Consider the following 14,202-nt stretch of genomic DNA (forward strand, 5'->3'; position numbering starts at 1 on the left):
TTTTTTTTTTTTTTTTTTTTTTTTTTTTTTTTTTTTTTTTTTAAATAATATTGTTTCTTGGAGGCAGGTTATTGATGCATTATTGGTCCTCTGAATTATGTGGAAACCTATTAAGTTGTAAATACTATTTTTCATTTTGGGCAAAATAGCTTTAAGCTGAATTGTGAAACAGATTCTCGTTGTAGGGGAGTTATCTACTGGGGTGGATTCATGTTTTGCTTGGTATTTTTTACTGGTATTGTATTTGAGGGAGCCAAGGCAGTGGGTCTGTACTGTACTTCAGATGTCTTTTCTTCACAAAACTCATACACAAGGAAAGAAACAAGAAGTCAACAACCCTTGCTTCAACTTTATAAAATTTTGTCAAATGTTAAGGAAATATGAAAGTAAATAGACCCTTGCTTCAACTTTTCCCTTTTGTTCATTTTTCAGTAATAATTATGTGTTCTGTTTTATTTGCCACTTACAATTTGATCTATGAAATTTCAGCTATGTCAAGATTAAATGATACTCCTTACATTCAACGCTCTTTCCTCTATTTGTGTATTGTTCGACTTTCACACAAATTAACTGAAGTTTTATTTGCAGGAATCTAGTAGTATCTACAAGCTCATAGAGGTTAGCACTGGTGGAAAATTGAGCAGGCATAATATTCATATACAGCAAGTAGGCTCCGACACCGTCACTGAATTATCTACTTTTCATTTGTCTGTCACTGATCAAACACAAGATCTACACAGTAAATTAGTATTGGACCATCCACGGGGATATTCTCAGCAACTACACAAGTGCATTGTGGCTCATTCATCAGGGCAGGCTGTTTTTGATGGGAATGTTCAGGTGAACAGGTATTATGCTTCCCTCAGTTTTTTCCCCTCGTATGTTACTTTCAAATCTTTATTACCAAATATGGTACGTTTAGTCCAGTCATCGCCATGTACCCAAGTGCTGTCATTCCTTTTCAGATATACCCGTTATCGGGTCATTGTCACCATGAACGCCTACACCATTTTATTTATTTTTAAATAGAAGTTACTGTTGGGAATTAGCCTTGGACAACTCATGAAAAACAAAGCCCTGATCATCATACTACAATACTCAACTTTTAACATTTTAAAATTACATTGATATTTATGTTAATGTTAATTTAAAGTTATATTAACATTGATATTTTACATATTTTATTTTTACAACATGACATTTATTATTATTTTTTCTAAATATAAAATTAATAATTTGCATTAAGGTGCCTATAATGAATTCTCAGTCTGTTGTGGGTTAGAGGTGAGTACTATGAAGTAAGAACTCCATCTGGTGGGTTTAAAAGGGTGACTCCTATGAAATTTTGATTTATTAATTTTTAGAGTTGTGTTTTATTTAGGTTTTACCGTTTTAGTGAATTAATTTCTATTTAGAATAAATTTTAAGAATTGGAATAGTTATTACTAGAGTAGACCTCTGTGGTGAAAAAAAAAAACAAGCCAAAGATAAAGGAAAACCATCAAGTTGTACTTTGCCAAGGATAAATTTTAAGAGTACCACATATACACCACTTTCAATTAGCTAATGAACTTCTAATGTCATCATTTTTGAACTTGATTGCATAGTGGAAGGTTCTAAGTTTTGTATTTGGTATTCTTTCCTTGCGTGAACGGTGATTTTTGTTTGCAAGCGTTTCTTTTCTATGGGGTTTTTGGGTACTGCGAAGATTCTTACATTATAGAAACACTAATTTGATTATGCAGAAACGCACAGCAAACAGACGCAGGGCAACTTACACGGAGCCTCCTCTTGGAGCCCCGAGCAACTGTGAACGTGAAGCCTAACCTGCAAATTATTGCTGATGACGTTAAGTGCTCCCATGGAGCTGCGATCAGCGACTTGGAAGAGGACCAGCTGTTTTACTTACAGGCACGGGGTATTGACATAAAATCTGCAAGAAAAGCTCTGGTGTTTTCCTTTGCAGCCGAGGTGGTTTCCCGTCTCCCAGATGATTCCATACGAAAGAAAGTTGAAGATCAAATCAGAACACTGCTCGAATCCACCAATCCCAAACCGTGAGTCTTCATAAATTATTTTGTAAAATCTTTATGATGTTGTTTGTGATTCATTATATGCTAGAAAATTAGAGAAATTGAACAATGATTGATTGTTCAGTCTCGCTTAATTAATTGGTCTCAATTGAGTATTTCAGTAATAAATGTGGGTAAAATTTTCTGTTTCCTTGTCATTCATTAATGTTATTTCTTTTAAAAATTAAGGTCCTCTAAATCCTAACATGAGATGTGATCAATGTTTTTGCAATGCTGTGGCCAACTTCAGCCTGCTGATGCTCTCTAATGATATTTCATGTTTGATAAGAAATTAGTTGCTTGATTTTGTTCATGGAAAACATGCGAAGCCATAATGTCCTAATCTATGTTCATCAAGTTCTTATGACGACATTTCGCAACGGACCCAAAGGCAAAAGTACTCCTTGAAGCTAATCCACTACTTGCTTAGGCTATTTGCATCTTTGTAATATGCAATCTTCTCTCACTTTCGAAACTAGCCTTGTAATTCTGACAATCAATTCTGTTTGTCAGAATTGCATGACATGGCATTTTATTATTATTTTTTAAAGGATCCATGGTAGATTGCAAGTCTCTGGATTGCAACAGTGCGGATGGCCTTAGAGCAACCACACAAATGAATTTTGGTAGGTTTTTGGAACAATACTAAAAAAAGGGTTGGTTCTTTGTTGATGGGGGATGGGTTTTTTTGGAGGTTTTTATTCCTACAAGAACAAAATTTTTATGGGACCCAATAATTGAGAAAGAAAAGCAAAGCAACAGCATGGTCTAGGCGTGCCGGAGAAGCGGGCATCCAGAGTGCACGTGCCGATTGGCGCGTCTGCTGGCCTTGTTTTTTTTGTTTGTTTCTCCTCACTCTCCTTTTTCTCTTAGTGCACCTAAAAATTTGTGTAAAATTTTCCATAGATATGGTTGCTCTTAGAGCTAGTAGTCAACTTTTTTTTTTTATGCCCTTGTTCCAATTAAGTCCACTCGAGCCCCTTCGTTATTACCTAGCTTTCTATCTCAACCACAACTTGGAGTGCTCGAGCTACGCTTAATACTTCCATTCACATCAAGAGCAAAGGTCTGTATATTCTCTTTGGCTAGGGGCAATCATCTTCATAAAGGCCCTCATTGTCTTATTCTTCAACCGCATGAGCCACTTAAATTTTTCTCTAGAGGTCTGCTCTGTCTCCTCTCCAGTGAACGCACAAGTTGGTTCCTCCATCGCCACAGCCACCACATAGAGATTGTAAACGTGATTGTCCAATCCTTGCCAAATTGTGAGTTAACTTTCTAAAAGGGAATATTATATTGTCATTTGTATGATACAAATAGAAAATTTTTAATTTTTTTTTAATAAAGATGTAATTTTATACTAGCTAATGGTAAAGTGTGTAGTCTGTATATTAATTATTTTGTTCGATTCGAACTTCGTGTCATAATTTTATTATTTTTTTGTTAGACCACGAGGTGTTTTGAGCAGGTCCTAATTGTAGGAGACACCTTTAAGCTCGTGTCAGATTGGTTTATCCATACAAAATGGGGTTTAAACACTCGATCTTTCTTAAGATACGAGAGTGCACGGTCACTCATGCCAACTAAGCTGGTTATAATTTGTATATTCCATTGGTTGCTACATACTTTAACTTTGGGCAGAAGTACAGTCATGCTATATAATTCTTTATAATGCAAACTTAATTGATCCAAGGACATAGTAAACGATTTTCAAAAAAAAAAAAAAAAAAAAANCAAATGAATTTTGGTAGGTTTTTGGAACAATACTAAAAAAAGGGTTGGTTCTTTGTTGATGGGGGATGGGTTTTTTTGGAGGTTTTTATTCCTACAAGAACAAAATTTTTATGGGACCCAATAATTGAGAAAGAAAAGCAAAGCAACAGCATGGTCTAGGCGTGCCGGAGAAGCGGGCATCCAGAGTGCACGTGCCGATTGGCGCGTCTGCTGGCCTTGTTTTTTTTGTTTGTTTCTCCTCACTCTCCTTTTTCTCTTAGTGCACCTAAAAATTTGTGTAAAATTTTCCATAGATATGGTTGCTCTTAGAGCTAGTAGTCAACTTTTTTTTTTTATGCCCTTGTTCCAATTAAGTCCACTCGAGCCCCTTCGTTATTACCTAGCTTTCTATCTCAACCACAACTTGGAGTGCTCGAGCTACGCTTAATACTTCCATTCACATCAAGAGCAAAGGTCTGTATATTCTCTTTGGCTAGGGGCAATCATCTTCATAAAGGCCCTCATTGTCTTATTCTTCAACCGCATGAGCCACTTAAATTTTTCTCTAGAGGTCTGCTCTGTCTCCTCTCCAGTGAACGCACAAGTTGGTTCCTCCATCGCCACAGCCACCACATAGAGATTGTAAACGTGATTGTCCAATCCTTGCCAAATTGTGAGTTAACTTTCTAAAAGGGAATATTATATTGTCATTTGTATGATACAAATAGAAAATTTTTAATTTTTTTTTAATAAAGATGTAATTTTATACTAGCTAATGGTAAAGTGTGTAGTCTGTATATTAATTATTTTGTTCGATTCGAACTTCGTGTCATAATTTTATTATTTTTTTGTTAGACCACGAGGTGTTTTGAGCAGGTCCTAATTGTAGGAGACACCTTTAAGCTCGTGTCAGATTGGTTTATCCATACAAAATGGGGTTTAAACACTCGATCTTTCTTAAGATACGAGAGTGCACGGTCACTCATGCCAACTAAGCTGGTTATAATTTGTATATTCCATTGGTTGCTACATACTTTAACTTTGGGCAGAAGTACAGTCATGCTATATAATTCTTTATAATGCAAACTTAATTGATCCAAGGACATAGTAAACGATTTTAAAAAAAAAAAAAAAAAAAAAGGGCATAGTAAACGTAATTTAATCAGCAATGACAACTCTAAAGTAAATTATAAAAAAGCCCATCTTCATTCATTCATTCAATAGTACTAATAACAACACACTTACAATACTCTCCAACATACAGACTCCAATACTAATCATCTAGCTAGACCTAGCTAGCTATATGAGCCCCTGCAGATACCACATACATACACAACCGTACATTACATAGTTTACAAACCCACTTTTCTTACATTGTACATCCAAGAAATCAAGACAACAGACCCCTATAGTCCACATTAGGCCTCTGTCACAAAGGCCTAAAGTCTTGACTATTAGCGTCCACGAATGAACCTTAAAACTAGATGCAAATATTGTAAAGACAGGCTCAAATCAACAACGTACCATCCATGCATGGTCTCGATCAGTCAGTGCAGCAGCGATACATGAAGAACTTCTCCATCTGGCGGCCACACTCGGCGCAGACGATCATCTCGGGGATGTCCCCCGCGATCCCGGGGAGGATCAAGCGGTTGCAGTGCTGCGGGGTGTGCAAGTGGAGGAAGTACTTGATGAGGGCCTGGACAAAGCCATTCTCCCGAGCGTCCTGCTCCCACTCGGGGAAGTTGTCGAGCGTGACGATAAGGATATCGCTCTTAGCCCTCGCCATCTCCTCGGAGCCCCGGCTGATGAGCGCCCACCCCTTATCACTGCCATCAAAGCTGAGCATTGTAACCACCTCTTGCATGATCTTGTCCTCGTTGATCTTCCGCCCTTGCTGCAGCTTGGAGTAGAGCATGCTGCCCATCCGCGCCCAGAAGTACCACACCGAGGTCGGGTCGTTCCAGCAGTAGCTCAGCTCCTCTTTGAGGATCATTTGGTTGATCTTCCGCACTCGCTCCTTCGTGTTGCTCTTCCCCACGTACACCATGTGGAGTTCGATCCCGGCTCTCTGCGCCACGCTCTTCGCCAGCGCTGTGAAATTCCTGATCCAATCGATGTCTTCTCCTCCGTACAAACATATGTGTTTCCCTTGCTCAGTCTGCACTCACATACACATAACACATTACATACATACACTATTCATCATATATAGGAAACTTTCAAAGTGCTGCATTGCGGGCAACTCAGTTGATTTCTGAGTGGATCTAACAGTTGAATTGTGAGAATTATACTCAATGTAATGGACTGTTTGTAGACACCACACCAGATACTCCCACCTAGTGGACTGCTGGGCAAATTATAGTGTGAATCGTGGTTCACCTTGTAAGGTACAAGTGGATCACGGAAGGAAAAATACATTATTTGTGTACTTAAATCATATATCATTAAATAATGAACTTTTAGTATAGAAATAATGTACATTCCGTATATTCAAAATGTACATTATGTCAATAGTCCACCTTGTTGCAGGGTGGACCACTGATTTTAAGGTACATTTTTAATGTGAAAAGTATATTATTTGTGTACTCAAATAATGTACTTTTAGATAATAAACTTTCAGAACATAAATAATATACATTCAATATATTTAAAATGTACTTTAGGCCAATGGTCCACCTTGTAAGGTGAACCATGATCCACCTTGTAGGGTGAACCATGGTCCATGGTAGAATGATTGGGACCACTGAATGAACATTATTTAGTCAGGTCCTAGTGTGAGGATCTTAATTAGTGCAAGAAATTCTGGGCATGCAAGAAAAATTTAAAGGTGGAATTGGAAACTCACTCTTATATCTAGTACTACCCAACGTATAGTAAATGGGGAATGAGTAATTAAGGCACTTACCCATTCAAGAACATTTGAATCAATGCTATCAACAATGAGCTCAACCCTCCAAGACTCAATGCTCCACAAGGACTCCTCTTTGGCAAGGGTGAAAGGGTAAGCCATATTCCCCCAGATCCAGGCCATGTGGAGTGCATTTTGGCAGGCAACTTTCCCTTGTTGTGGGTCCAAAGCCACAAGCATCATTTTCTTGGTGAAGTGCCACTTTTCCTTGAAGAACTTGATGACTGCTGGCTCTAACAATGAAGGATGGTGGAGCGTGTACCAAGGCATCATTGCTTGTAGCTCCTTGAACTTCTCCTCCCTCTCCTCGTTCCACTCCACCGCGGCTCTCTCGATGATGGGCAGCCACACGATCTCGTATTGTAGCTCCGGGCGAGCCCTTGATTCCATGTAGATGTGGGAGAGCACTAGTAGCTCCTCGTGGGAGACGTCTAGATCGGAGAGTAGAAGAAGCACTGTCTTCCTCCTAAGCACTTCAATGCTCGCCTACAATCAACATCATCATTGTATTAGAGTAGTATGTACTATATTAGCAAGCTAAGATCGACAACAATTAGGTTTGTATGTGTGACTCCTTTCGGCCTGCTTGACCTTTGGGTAGCTTCTGTCATTTTGGCATACTTCGAGAGCTGTCACTATGAGTCGAATTTTTGATAAATTTGGGACGTTCTTGGTTTATTTCACCCAGCGGCCTGCTTGGCCTTTGGGTAGCTTCTGTTATTTTGGCATATTTCGAGATCGAGCTGCCATTATGTGTTGAAACTTTGATAAATTTTGGACGTTCTTGGTTTATTTTACCCTGCCACAGTGTGGCCTAGTGCTTATGTTGCTGCCTATTTTGTGGTTGCGGGTTGGGCAAGACCCTTTTTCTTGGTAGACTAGGTTTAGTTTCCTCTCAAGTCTAACAATTTATGCTTATTTTGTCTAAGTGTTAGTAAAACTGTGTCTTTCTTAACCAAACATTTGTTGATTTTAAGTAAGCTTCTTTTAGGCTTAAGGTCCGTCTACTCCCCTTAACTTTTTACATATTCATTTAAAAAAAAAAACTTAAAGAGATCTCAGTTTTGTTGGACTAATTCTAAAGCCACATTACATATTGATTTTTTAGGAAAAAAAAAAGAGTTTGAGATTGTGAAAGCAAGCTAAGATTAGATTACCCTGGTGTGGACGTTTCCAACTTCAAGAGGGAGTATGTCATCTTTGATGTAGATGAGGGCTTTGAGAATCTTCATGTTGTCAAAATGGGTTATCTCAAAAAGGTGTACCAGCATTCTGTAATACTCGATGTGCATTTTCTCCTCTGCAATTTCATCATCATCATCATTGCATTATTATATATTCAACATCATCATTATTATACCATGCATAAATACAAAAATTAAAGCAAGTAGTCAAAAGAAAAATTAGATTCCATTCTGTATTATTCCTTCATATACTATATGCCTTCACTTTATATATATAAATTCTTTCTTTAATTTCCTTACTCACCAATATGCAGATAGCAACGATCCAATTCTCCCCTCAGGTGTTCACTTATGTTCACCAGCTTGTGGGTCGTACTCGTGATTTCCCAGGTCTCCACGGTCGTAGCCAAAATGATTCTGTGTCGTACACATTATATTTCCAAATACTGAATTTATCAGTATCAAATTTTACATAAATTTAGCCGCTTAATTGTTCGTAATGTTATGTTGCACTTTTAGTCTCTAGTGTTATATAATTGTCAAACTCCATTAATGAGTTATTTTTATCATTTAAAATTAATATTCACCATTAAAAGCAACATTCACATAGAGAGAATGAAACTTTAAGCGTAAATATTGATTCAAAATGACAAAAATAACCTTATAAAATGAATTTGCTAATAGAGTTTGATAATTATATTAACACTCGTAACTGAAAGTGCTACATGCATAATATACAATTTAGAGACTAAATCTCTTGCAAGACTTTATAGTCTAGTGGCATCCGGTTGCACTCCCGTATGGAAGGAGACATAGAACTAGACTTTTGCTACTATGAAACTTTTATTGTGATTATGTAAGTACCCTCTGTGGGGAGGAATTTCGGGAGAACCTGGGTTCAATTCCCAGAAGTGACGATTCCCCCTGGGTCAGCTCTTATGCCTCTCGGAGCCAAAGTGGGGACCCGGACCATTAAACGGATCCAGAGAAAGACCCCGTAAATTTACCAAAAAAAAAAAAAAGAAAAATTGTGGTAGCTTACTCATAGTTCATGCCAAGAAGGCTAGTGATCTGAGCAGCGCAAGCGACGATGCTCTTGATGGTCCAATAGACCGCGGTGGGGATGTGGGTTTTGGCGACGGAGAGGGGCGGCTGGTCTTCCGAGATGTACTGCACCGGGAGCTTCTTGAACTCCATGATGCGCCTAGTGACGTCCATGACGGCCATGATGAGATTGTTGATGGCATCGAACCGGGATTTCAGGGCCGCCGAGTGTTCCACGATGTCCGGCAACTGTTTCAGGATGCCCACGGACTTGGCCAGCGGATGGGAGGCGAAGAGCTGCGCCACCAGCCAGAATTCGCCGTACGTGACGGCGAACGCGGCCAGGGATAGCACCACCTTTGCGTCCCATTGGTAGTTGGACAGCATGTTCAGGATTGCCATGGTTGTTGCGTTGCTGTCACCTCCACCTGAGCACTTGCATGTCAACTGCATTTCAAAATTACACATATCATCAATTATCCACTACACGAGGGTGTGCATTGGGTAAGGATTCTAGCCGATAAATAATCACAACTGCTTTTCTAGGTTACCCATAGCTGACCGACAACCACAGGATAGTAAACCAGTCTAGGTTAAACCAGCTTTCTTAGGTTACTTATAGTTGACTGTCAACCACATGAGGGTAAACCAGCCTTTTTAGGTTACCCATAGCTCATCGGTGACCACTAGAGGATAAACAAACATGCCTTACTTATAGTTTGACCAGCTTAAACTAAGAAGGTCAATGCAATAGGTCACTATCACTGTGAATCAAGCTTATAACTTTGTGGTTACCAAATTAACAACAAGACCATTTTGGTTGGTTCCCCTCATGAATTATGTCTTGCTAATTAAAGAGATGGAGTAGAGAGAAGATTAATTTTGTGGTGACCTCGCAGGAGACTTTGTGGGTGATATATGCCAATCCTTCAAGAACCCCATCAACAGCAAGTGAAGCTTTCACTTCTAACTTCTCAATGTTAGCTACTGGCTGAGCGCCTGGAATAGTAGCCCCCTGAGTGCCCTGAAAAATCAAATATATGGTTATTACACCTTAACAAAGTTATAATCTTCTTTTTTTTTTTTTTGGTGACTATAAAAATCAGCAGCATCACTAAGAGCCTACACTACTGGCTAAGTAAATCCCTTCTTATGTATTGCGAGCAAACCACACAGAGAAGTAAACTGTACTAAAAAGGTCAGGTGTTGGTAAGAATAGAACCCATAGAACCCGTAAACAGACAGGAGAAACTATATATATACCTGCAGAACGCCCTCAACGCCAGGGTAGGCGTGTTGGAAGATCTCCTCAATGATCTGGAGAATGATGTTGGCGTCGACGTCGCGGCCGTCGGGGCTATGGGTGTCCTGGATTTTCTTAACCATGGCGTGGTCATCGGAGAGAGTGAACAGCGGCGGCGCCCGCCTAGCCAAGGGCTGAACCCTAGGCTGCGCCGCCGGAACAACTGCATTATGGCTGGCTGCTATCCTTTCCATTTCGGAATTCTTGTCTCTTTTTTTTTTATGTGATTATGAAAAGGTGGTTAATTTGCTCGGACAAAATGGGATAGATGGTTTGGTGAGTTTGAAGCAGGCATGCATGCAAGGTATATATAGTGATGAAGGAGTGGGGGAAAAAGGGGAAAAAAATGATGGATGGAGTGAATCAAATACCTTGCTTGTAAGATGGTTTAATGATCTGTTAAAGCCATTGTGGAATTAAGTAAATTGGATAAGGTGGATCATCATCATTATCATCATCAAGTGTTGTGTTGTGTAGTGTATGGTCCCATAACCTTGTTCTTTTTAAAGGGTTAAAGTGTGGAAAGCAATCATGTCTCAATATCTCTATCCAGGGAGGGCATCTTTGAATTGAATTAAATTGGAATAGGGGATCTTGGAAAAGAGAATGAACGAAAATCAGATCGATTCAAAGATAAACAACAAGTACAATGTGATTTTAATTTGTTAGAAGGAAAAAACATTCATGCTTCTCCAACGAATGTTTAATAATTTTTTTTATAATGTATTAATATCAAGGTTGTAAAAATCAATAGGTGTTTCTGGGGTGCCTGGTTTATTTTTAATTATTTTTTTAAACTTGGTAATTATAAATTATTTAATACTTTAATAGGTAGTACTAAAATATTAAACTTAAAAAATATCTAGAATTGCAAATGATATAAAGATTTAAAGAATCAAAACACAACACAAAGTGTGAATATTAGAGTACCTGATTTTGAATTTTTTTATTACATTTTTTTGGGTTGAGACCGATTTGAAAAATTTAGGGTTATTTCACTAAAATCAGTACGTGTTGGTTTGAGGGAAATAAATTTATTTTAAAAAACACAATAAATAGCTAATTGGCAGCCTAAACGTCTGCTTAGGCCGCCTAGTCTGCCGCGACCTAGTCGCCTAACCGAAATTCTAAGCGCCTGACCACCACCTACCGCCTAGGCGCAATTTTTACAACATTGATTAGTATTAGTATTAGTATATAAAATTTATGTATTTAGAAACTACACTAAATGTACTATTAAACACAAAATCAAATTCAAAAAGAAATTAACAATACTAAAGAAAATAAGCAAATAATGAAGAGTTAGTTTAACTAAGGAATAGTAAACAACACATATAAAATGAGATAGATGGAGTACTAATTAGTGTGACAATGTCACAAGAAGAATAAAGATTATAGTAGTTAAAAATAATACACCCATGAACTATGAAATATGAGATATATTTTTCAATTTGTTAAAATAAAAATAAAGAAAAAGGAAAAGAATAATAAAGGGTCATATTGCTTCATCTTTAACGAAGAAGAGATTATGACTCTTTAAAAACAAAATTAGAAGGTTCAATTTTAAGGGTAAAGTATTAAAAAAAATTTTGGTACAATATTTTGCAATTCCACAAAAAAACTAAGAGAAGTGAGGGTATGTCAATGACATTGTGTTTCGAGCCCCATTAGGGGCAGTATTGACTCTTTGTATTTTAGTAGGTTGAAAAAAATATATATGAACAGATACTACATTATAACAGAGTCAGTAGTACTAAAAAAGAAGTGAGGGTGTCGTATTCTGCCAAAAAAAAAATGATACAGTAAGTAAAGAATTAACATTCTCTTGAAGTGTAATATAACATGAACTACATACTTGATATGTTATATTTCAATAGAGCAAATACCAAATTTGATCCCACGAATATTAGCAAAATGACAATTTTGGTCCACATGTTTCATTTCTACCAATTTTGGTCCCACAACTATTGTTTTAGTATCAATTTTCATCCACGACTATTGTTTTAGTACCAAAATTTATCGCGCCGGTCACCCATCCGTTTAAAACGTGCAAAAATCTAAAATTGTTAAGCTTATTTTTATCATTTTCAACTTAATATCTTAATTTGAGTATGAATAAATGGAAAACGTATTACATTTTCTCTCAAAAGTATTAAATTTTACCTTATAAGTAATTAACAAATAATTTTTTTCTAATTAATATTACATTTTTAGTATAAGTATTGTATTTTTATATTAATCTGACCTGACCTGTCTCACGAATAAGGATATGCGAGATTGTCTCAGATAAGTGTAACCCATTATCAAAATGTAACGTTGGTTATTAGGTAAGAATAAGTAAATAAATGTGCACATCATTACTGGCTGTATATTTTTGCATAACAACAGAAATATGAGGAAATAAAGCTACTATCAATCGTATATTAGAAGAAGAGGCGAAATACCTTTATATAAAAGATATTTATACCCCAAAACTTATAATAGGGAGTTTTGGTTATGTCTAGAAAAGGTGTAAGCAAGATTATATTTGTGCTTTAAATCGTGTACATTTACATTTTCGCTCTTAATTAACTTCCAGTAATGCCTATAAAAATTTTATGTTCTAATGTCTATCTGGCCTATTCTTAAAGGTCATCCAGTATAACATTTGCACATAATTATTTGCTTCAAATTCACAAATAAATAGGAGTGTGCAATCCGTTAACCAAACCGTTTTAATTAAGGGTGTGTTTGGAAACCCGGAAAATGATTTCTGGAAATCATTTTCCGGGTTTTTGGTGTTTGGGAGGAAGGGGGAAAATAGAGTCAATGGAAATGAACTTCTTGGTCAATGGAAAATAAGCCCAATTTTATGGAAAATGACTTCCCCTTTTTTTTGGGGGAAGTCATTTTCCAAAGTTTGCTTCTTCCTTCTCCTTTGCTTCTTCCATCTCCTTAGGCCTCCTAAATGCTTTAACTTATTTATCTTCATCCCATCTTCTTTACATCTTCAACTTTTTCTTTTTGTTTTTAAGTAATAATTTATTTTTTTATTATGAGATAGATATTATGAGTTTTATTTTTTTTATTTGACATCTGAAACCAGTCGGCCACTTTTATTTTTTATTATTTTTTTAAATTTTTTTATGAGATAGATATTATTTTGTTGTGATTTTTTGTGATTATTTTATTTTTTGGATTGTATATTTGTTATAAATGTTGTTACATTTAAACAAATTAATTAAAATATTCAATTATATAATTCTGTTCATTTTCCTACCCATTTTCTGGAAAATGAGCCAAACACACCAACACAGTTTTCTGTTCTGCAGCCAAACACAAGAAAGGAAAATATTTTCTGGAAAATGACTCATTTTCCAGAAACCATTTTCCTACTTTCCAAACACACCCTAAAGTTTTAAAAACTTTAACCATTAATTGAACCGAACATTGTATTATCGAATTAATTGAACTGAAGTTTTTTTTGGTTAATCGGTCGATTAACCGATTAACCAAACTTTTTTAACCTAAAGTTTTAAAACTTAAATATAATACCTATATATAATAATAAGTCTAATTTACATAATACATTATTAATAAATTCATAAGAAAATATACAAAAATAATACCATAAAAATACTACAAATTTATAGAGATTTTACACACACACACACACACATGTATAATTTCAGTTAACCATTCGGTTAATATGGTTAACCGAAGTTTCGAACCGAATTGAAAAAACTTTTAACCCTTAACCGAATTGAAAAAGTTTGGTTAAAAAACAGTTAATCGAACTTTATCAGTTCAGTCAGTTAACCGAAAATTTACCGAAGTTTGCACACCCCTACAAATAAAGTAGAGAATTATTTTACTATATTCAATACTTCATAGCTCCTACTATTTTCATGTACATTTTATGGTAACATGCATATGTTAATATAAGTAAATTTGGTCTATATATGAGCTATCACCAAATTATTAACTAATAAATTA

General features: G+C 36.4%; 2 protein-coding genes across 2 annotated transcripts in view; one reads left to right on the plus strand and one right to left on the minus strand.

Moving 5' to 3' along the window:
• The window catches only part of LOC115997387 (protein ABCI7, chloroplastic), a 6,463-nt gene extending 4,233 nt beyond the window's left edge, over window positions 1-2,230 (plus strand). The window contains exons 3-4 of the mRNA XM_031236931.1: window positions 589-848; window positions 1,746-2,230. Of these exons, the coding sequence (XP_031092791.1) occupies window positions 589-848; window positions 1,746-2,061 (576 nt within the window). The 3' untranslated portion in view covers window positions 2,062-2,230. The remainder of the gene's footprint in view (window positions 1-588; window positions 849-1,745) is intronic.
• Window positions 2,231-4,968: 2,738 nt separating this feature from the next.
• LOC115997040 (protein SIEVE ELEMENT OCCLUSION B) lies at window positions 4,969-10,511 on the minus strand. The gene is made up of 7 exons (XM_031236489.1): window positions 10,188-10,511; window positions 9,817-9,948; window positions 8,923-9,371; window positions 8,185-8,297; window positions 7,854-7,996; window positions 6,694-7,182; window positions 4,969-5,946 (listed from the first exon to the last, which is right to left on the minus strand). Exons 1-7 carry the CDS (start codon window positions 10,419-10,421, stop codon window positions 5,329-5,331), a joined length of 2,178 nt encoding a protein of 725 aa, XP_031092349.1. The 5' UTR covers window positions 10,422-10,511; the 3' UTR covers window positions 4,969-5,328.
• Between the last annotated feature and the right edge of the window lie 3,691 nt (window positions 10,512-14,202).

The sequence above is a fragment of the Ipomoea triloba genome, chromosome 11 (genome assembly GCF_003576645.1).
Source record: "Ipomoea triloba cultivar NCNSP0323 chromosome 11, ASM357664v1".
NCBI lineage: Eukaryota > Viridiplantae > Streptophyta > Magnoliopsida > Solanales > Convolvulaceae > Ipomoea > Ipomoea triloba.

What these genes read in the sequence shown, in the direction of transcription:
- LOC115997040 (XM_031236489.1), bottom strand. Translation starts at nt 10,421, where the DNA reads ATGGAAAGGATAGCAGCCAGCCATAATGCAGTTGTTCCGGCGGCGCAG. An exon ending in TTGGAAACGTCCACACCAGG is followed by an intron (nt 7,183 to 7,853) that starts GTAATCTAATCT and finishes TGTTGATTGTAG; the next exon opens with GCGAGCATTGAAGTGCTTAG. An exon ending in ATTCAAATGTTCTTGAATGG is followed by an intron (nt 5,947 to 6,693) that starts GTAAGTGCCTTA and finishes ATGTGAGTGCAG; the next exon opens with ACTGAGCAAGGGAAACACAT.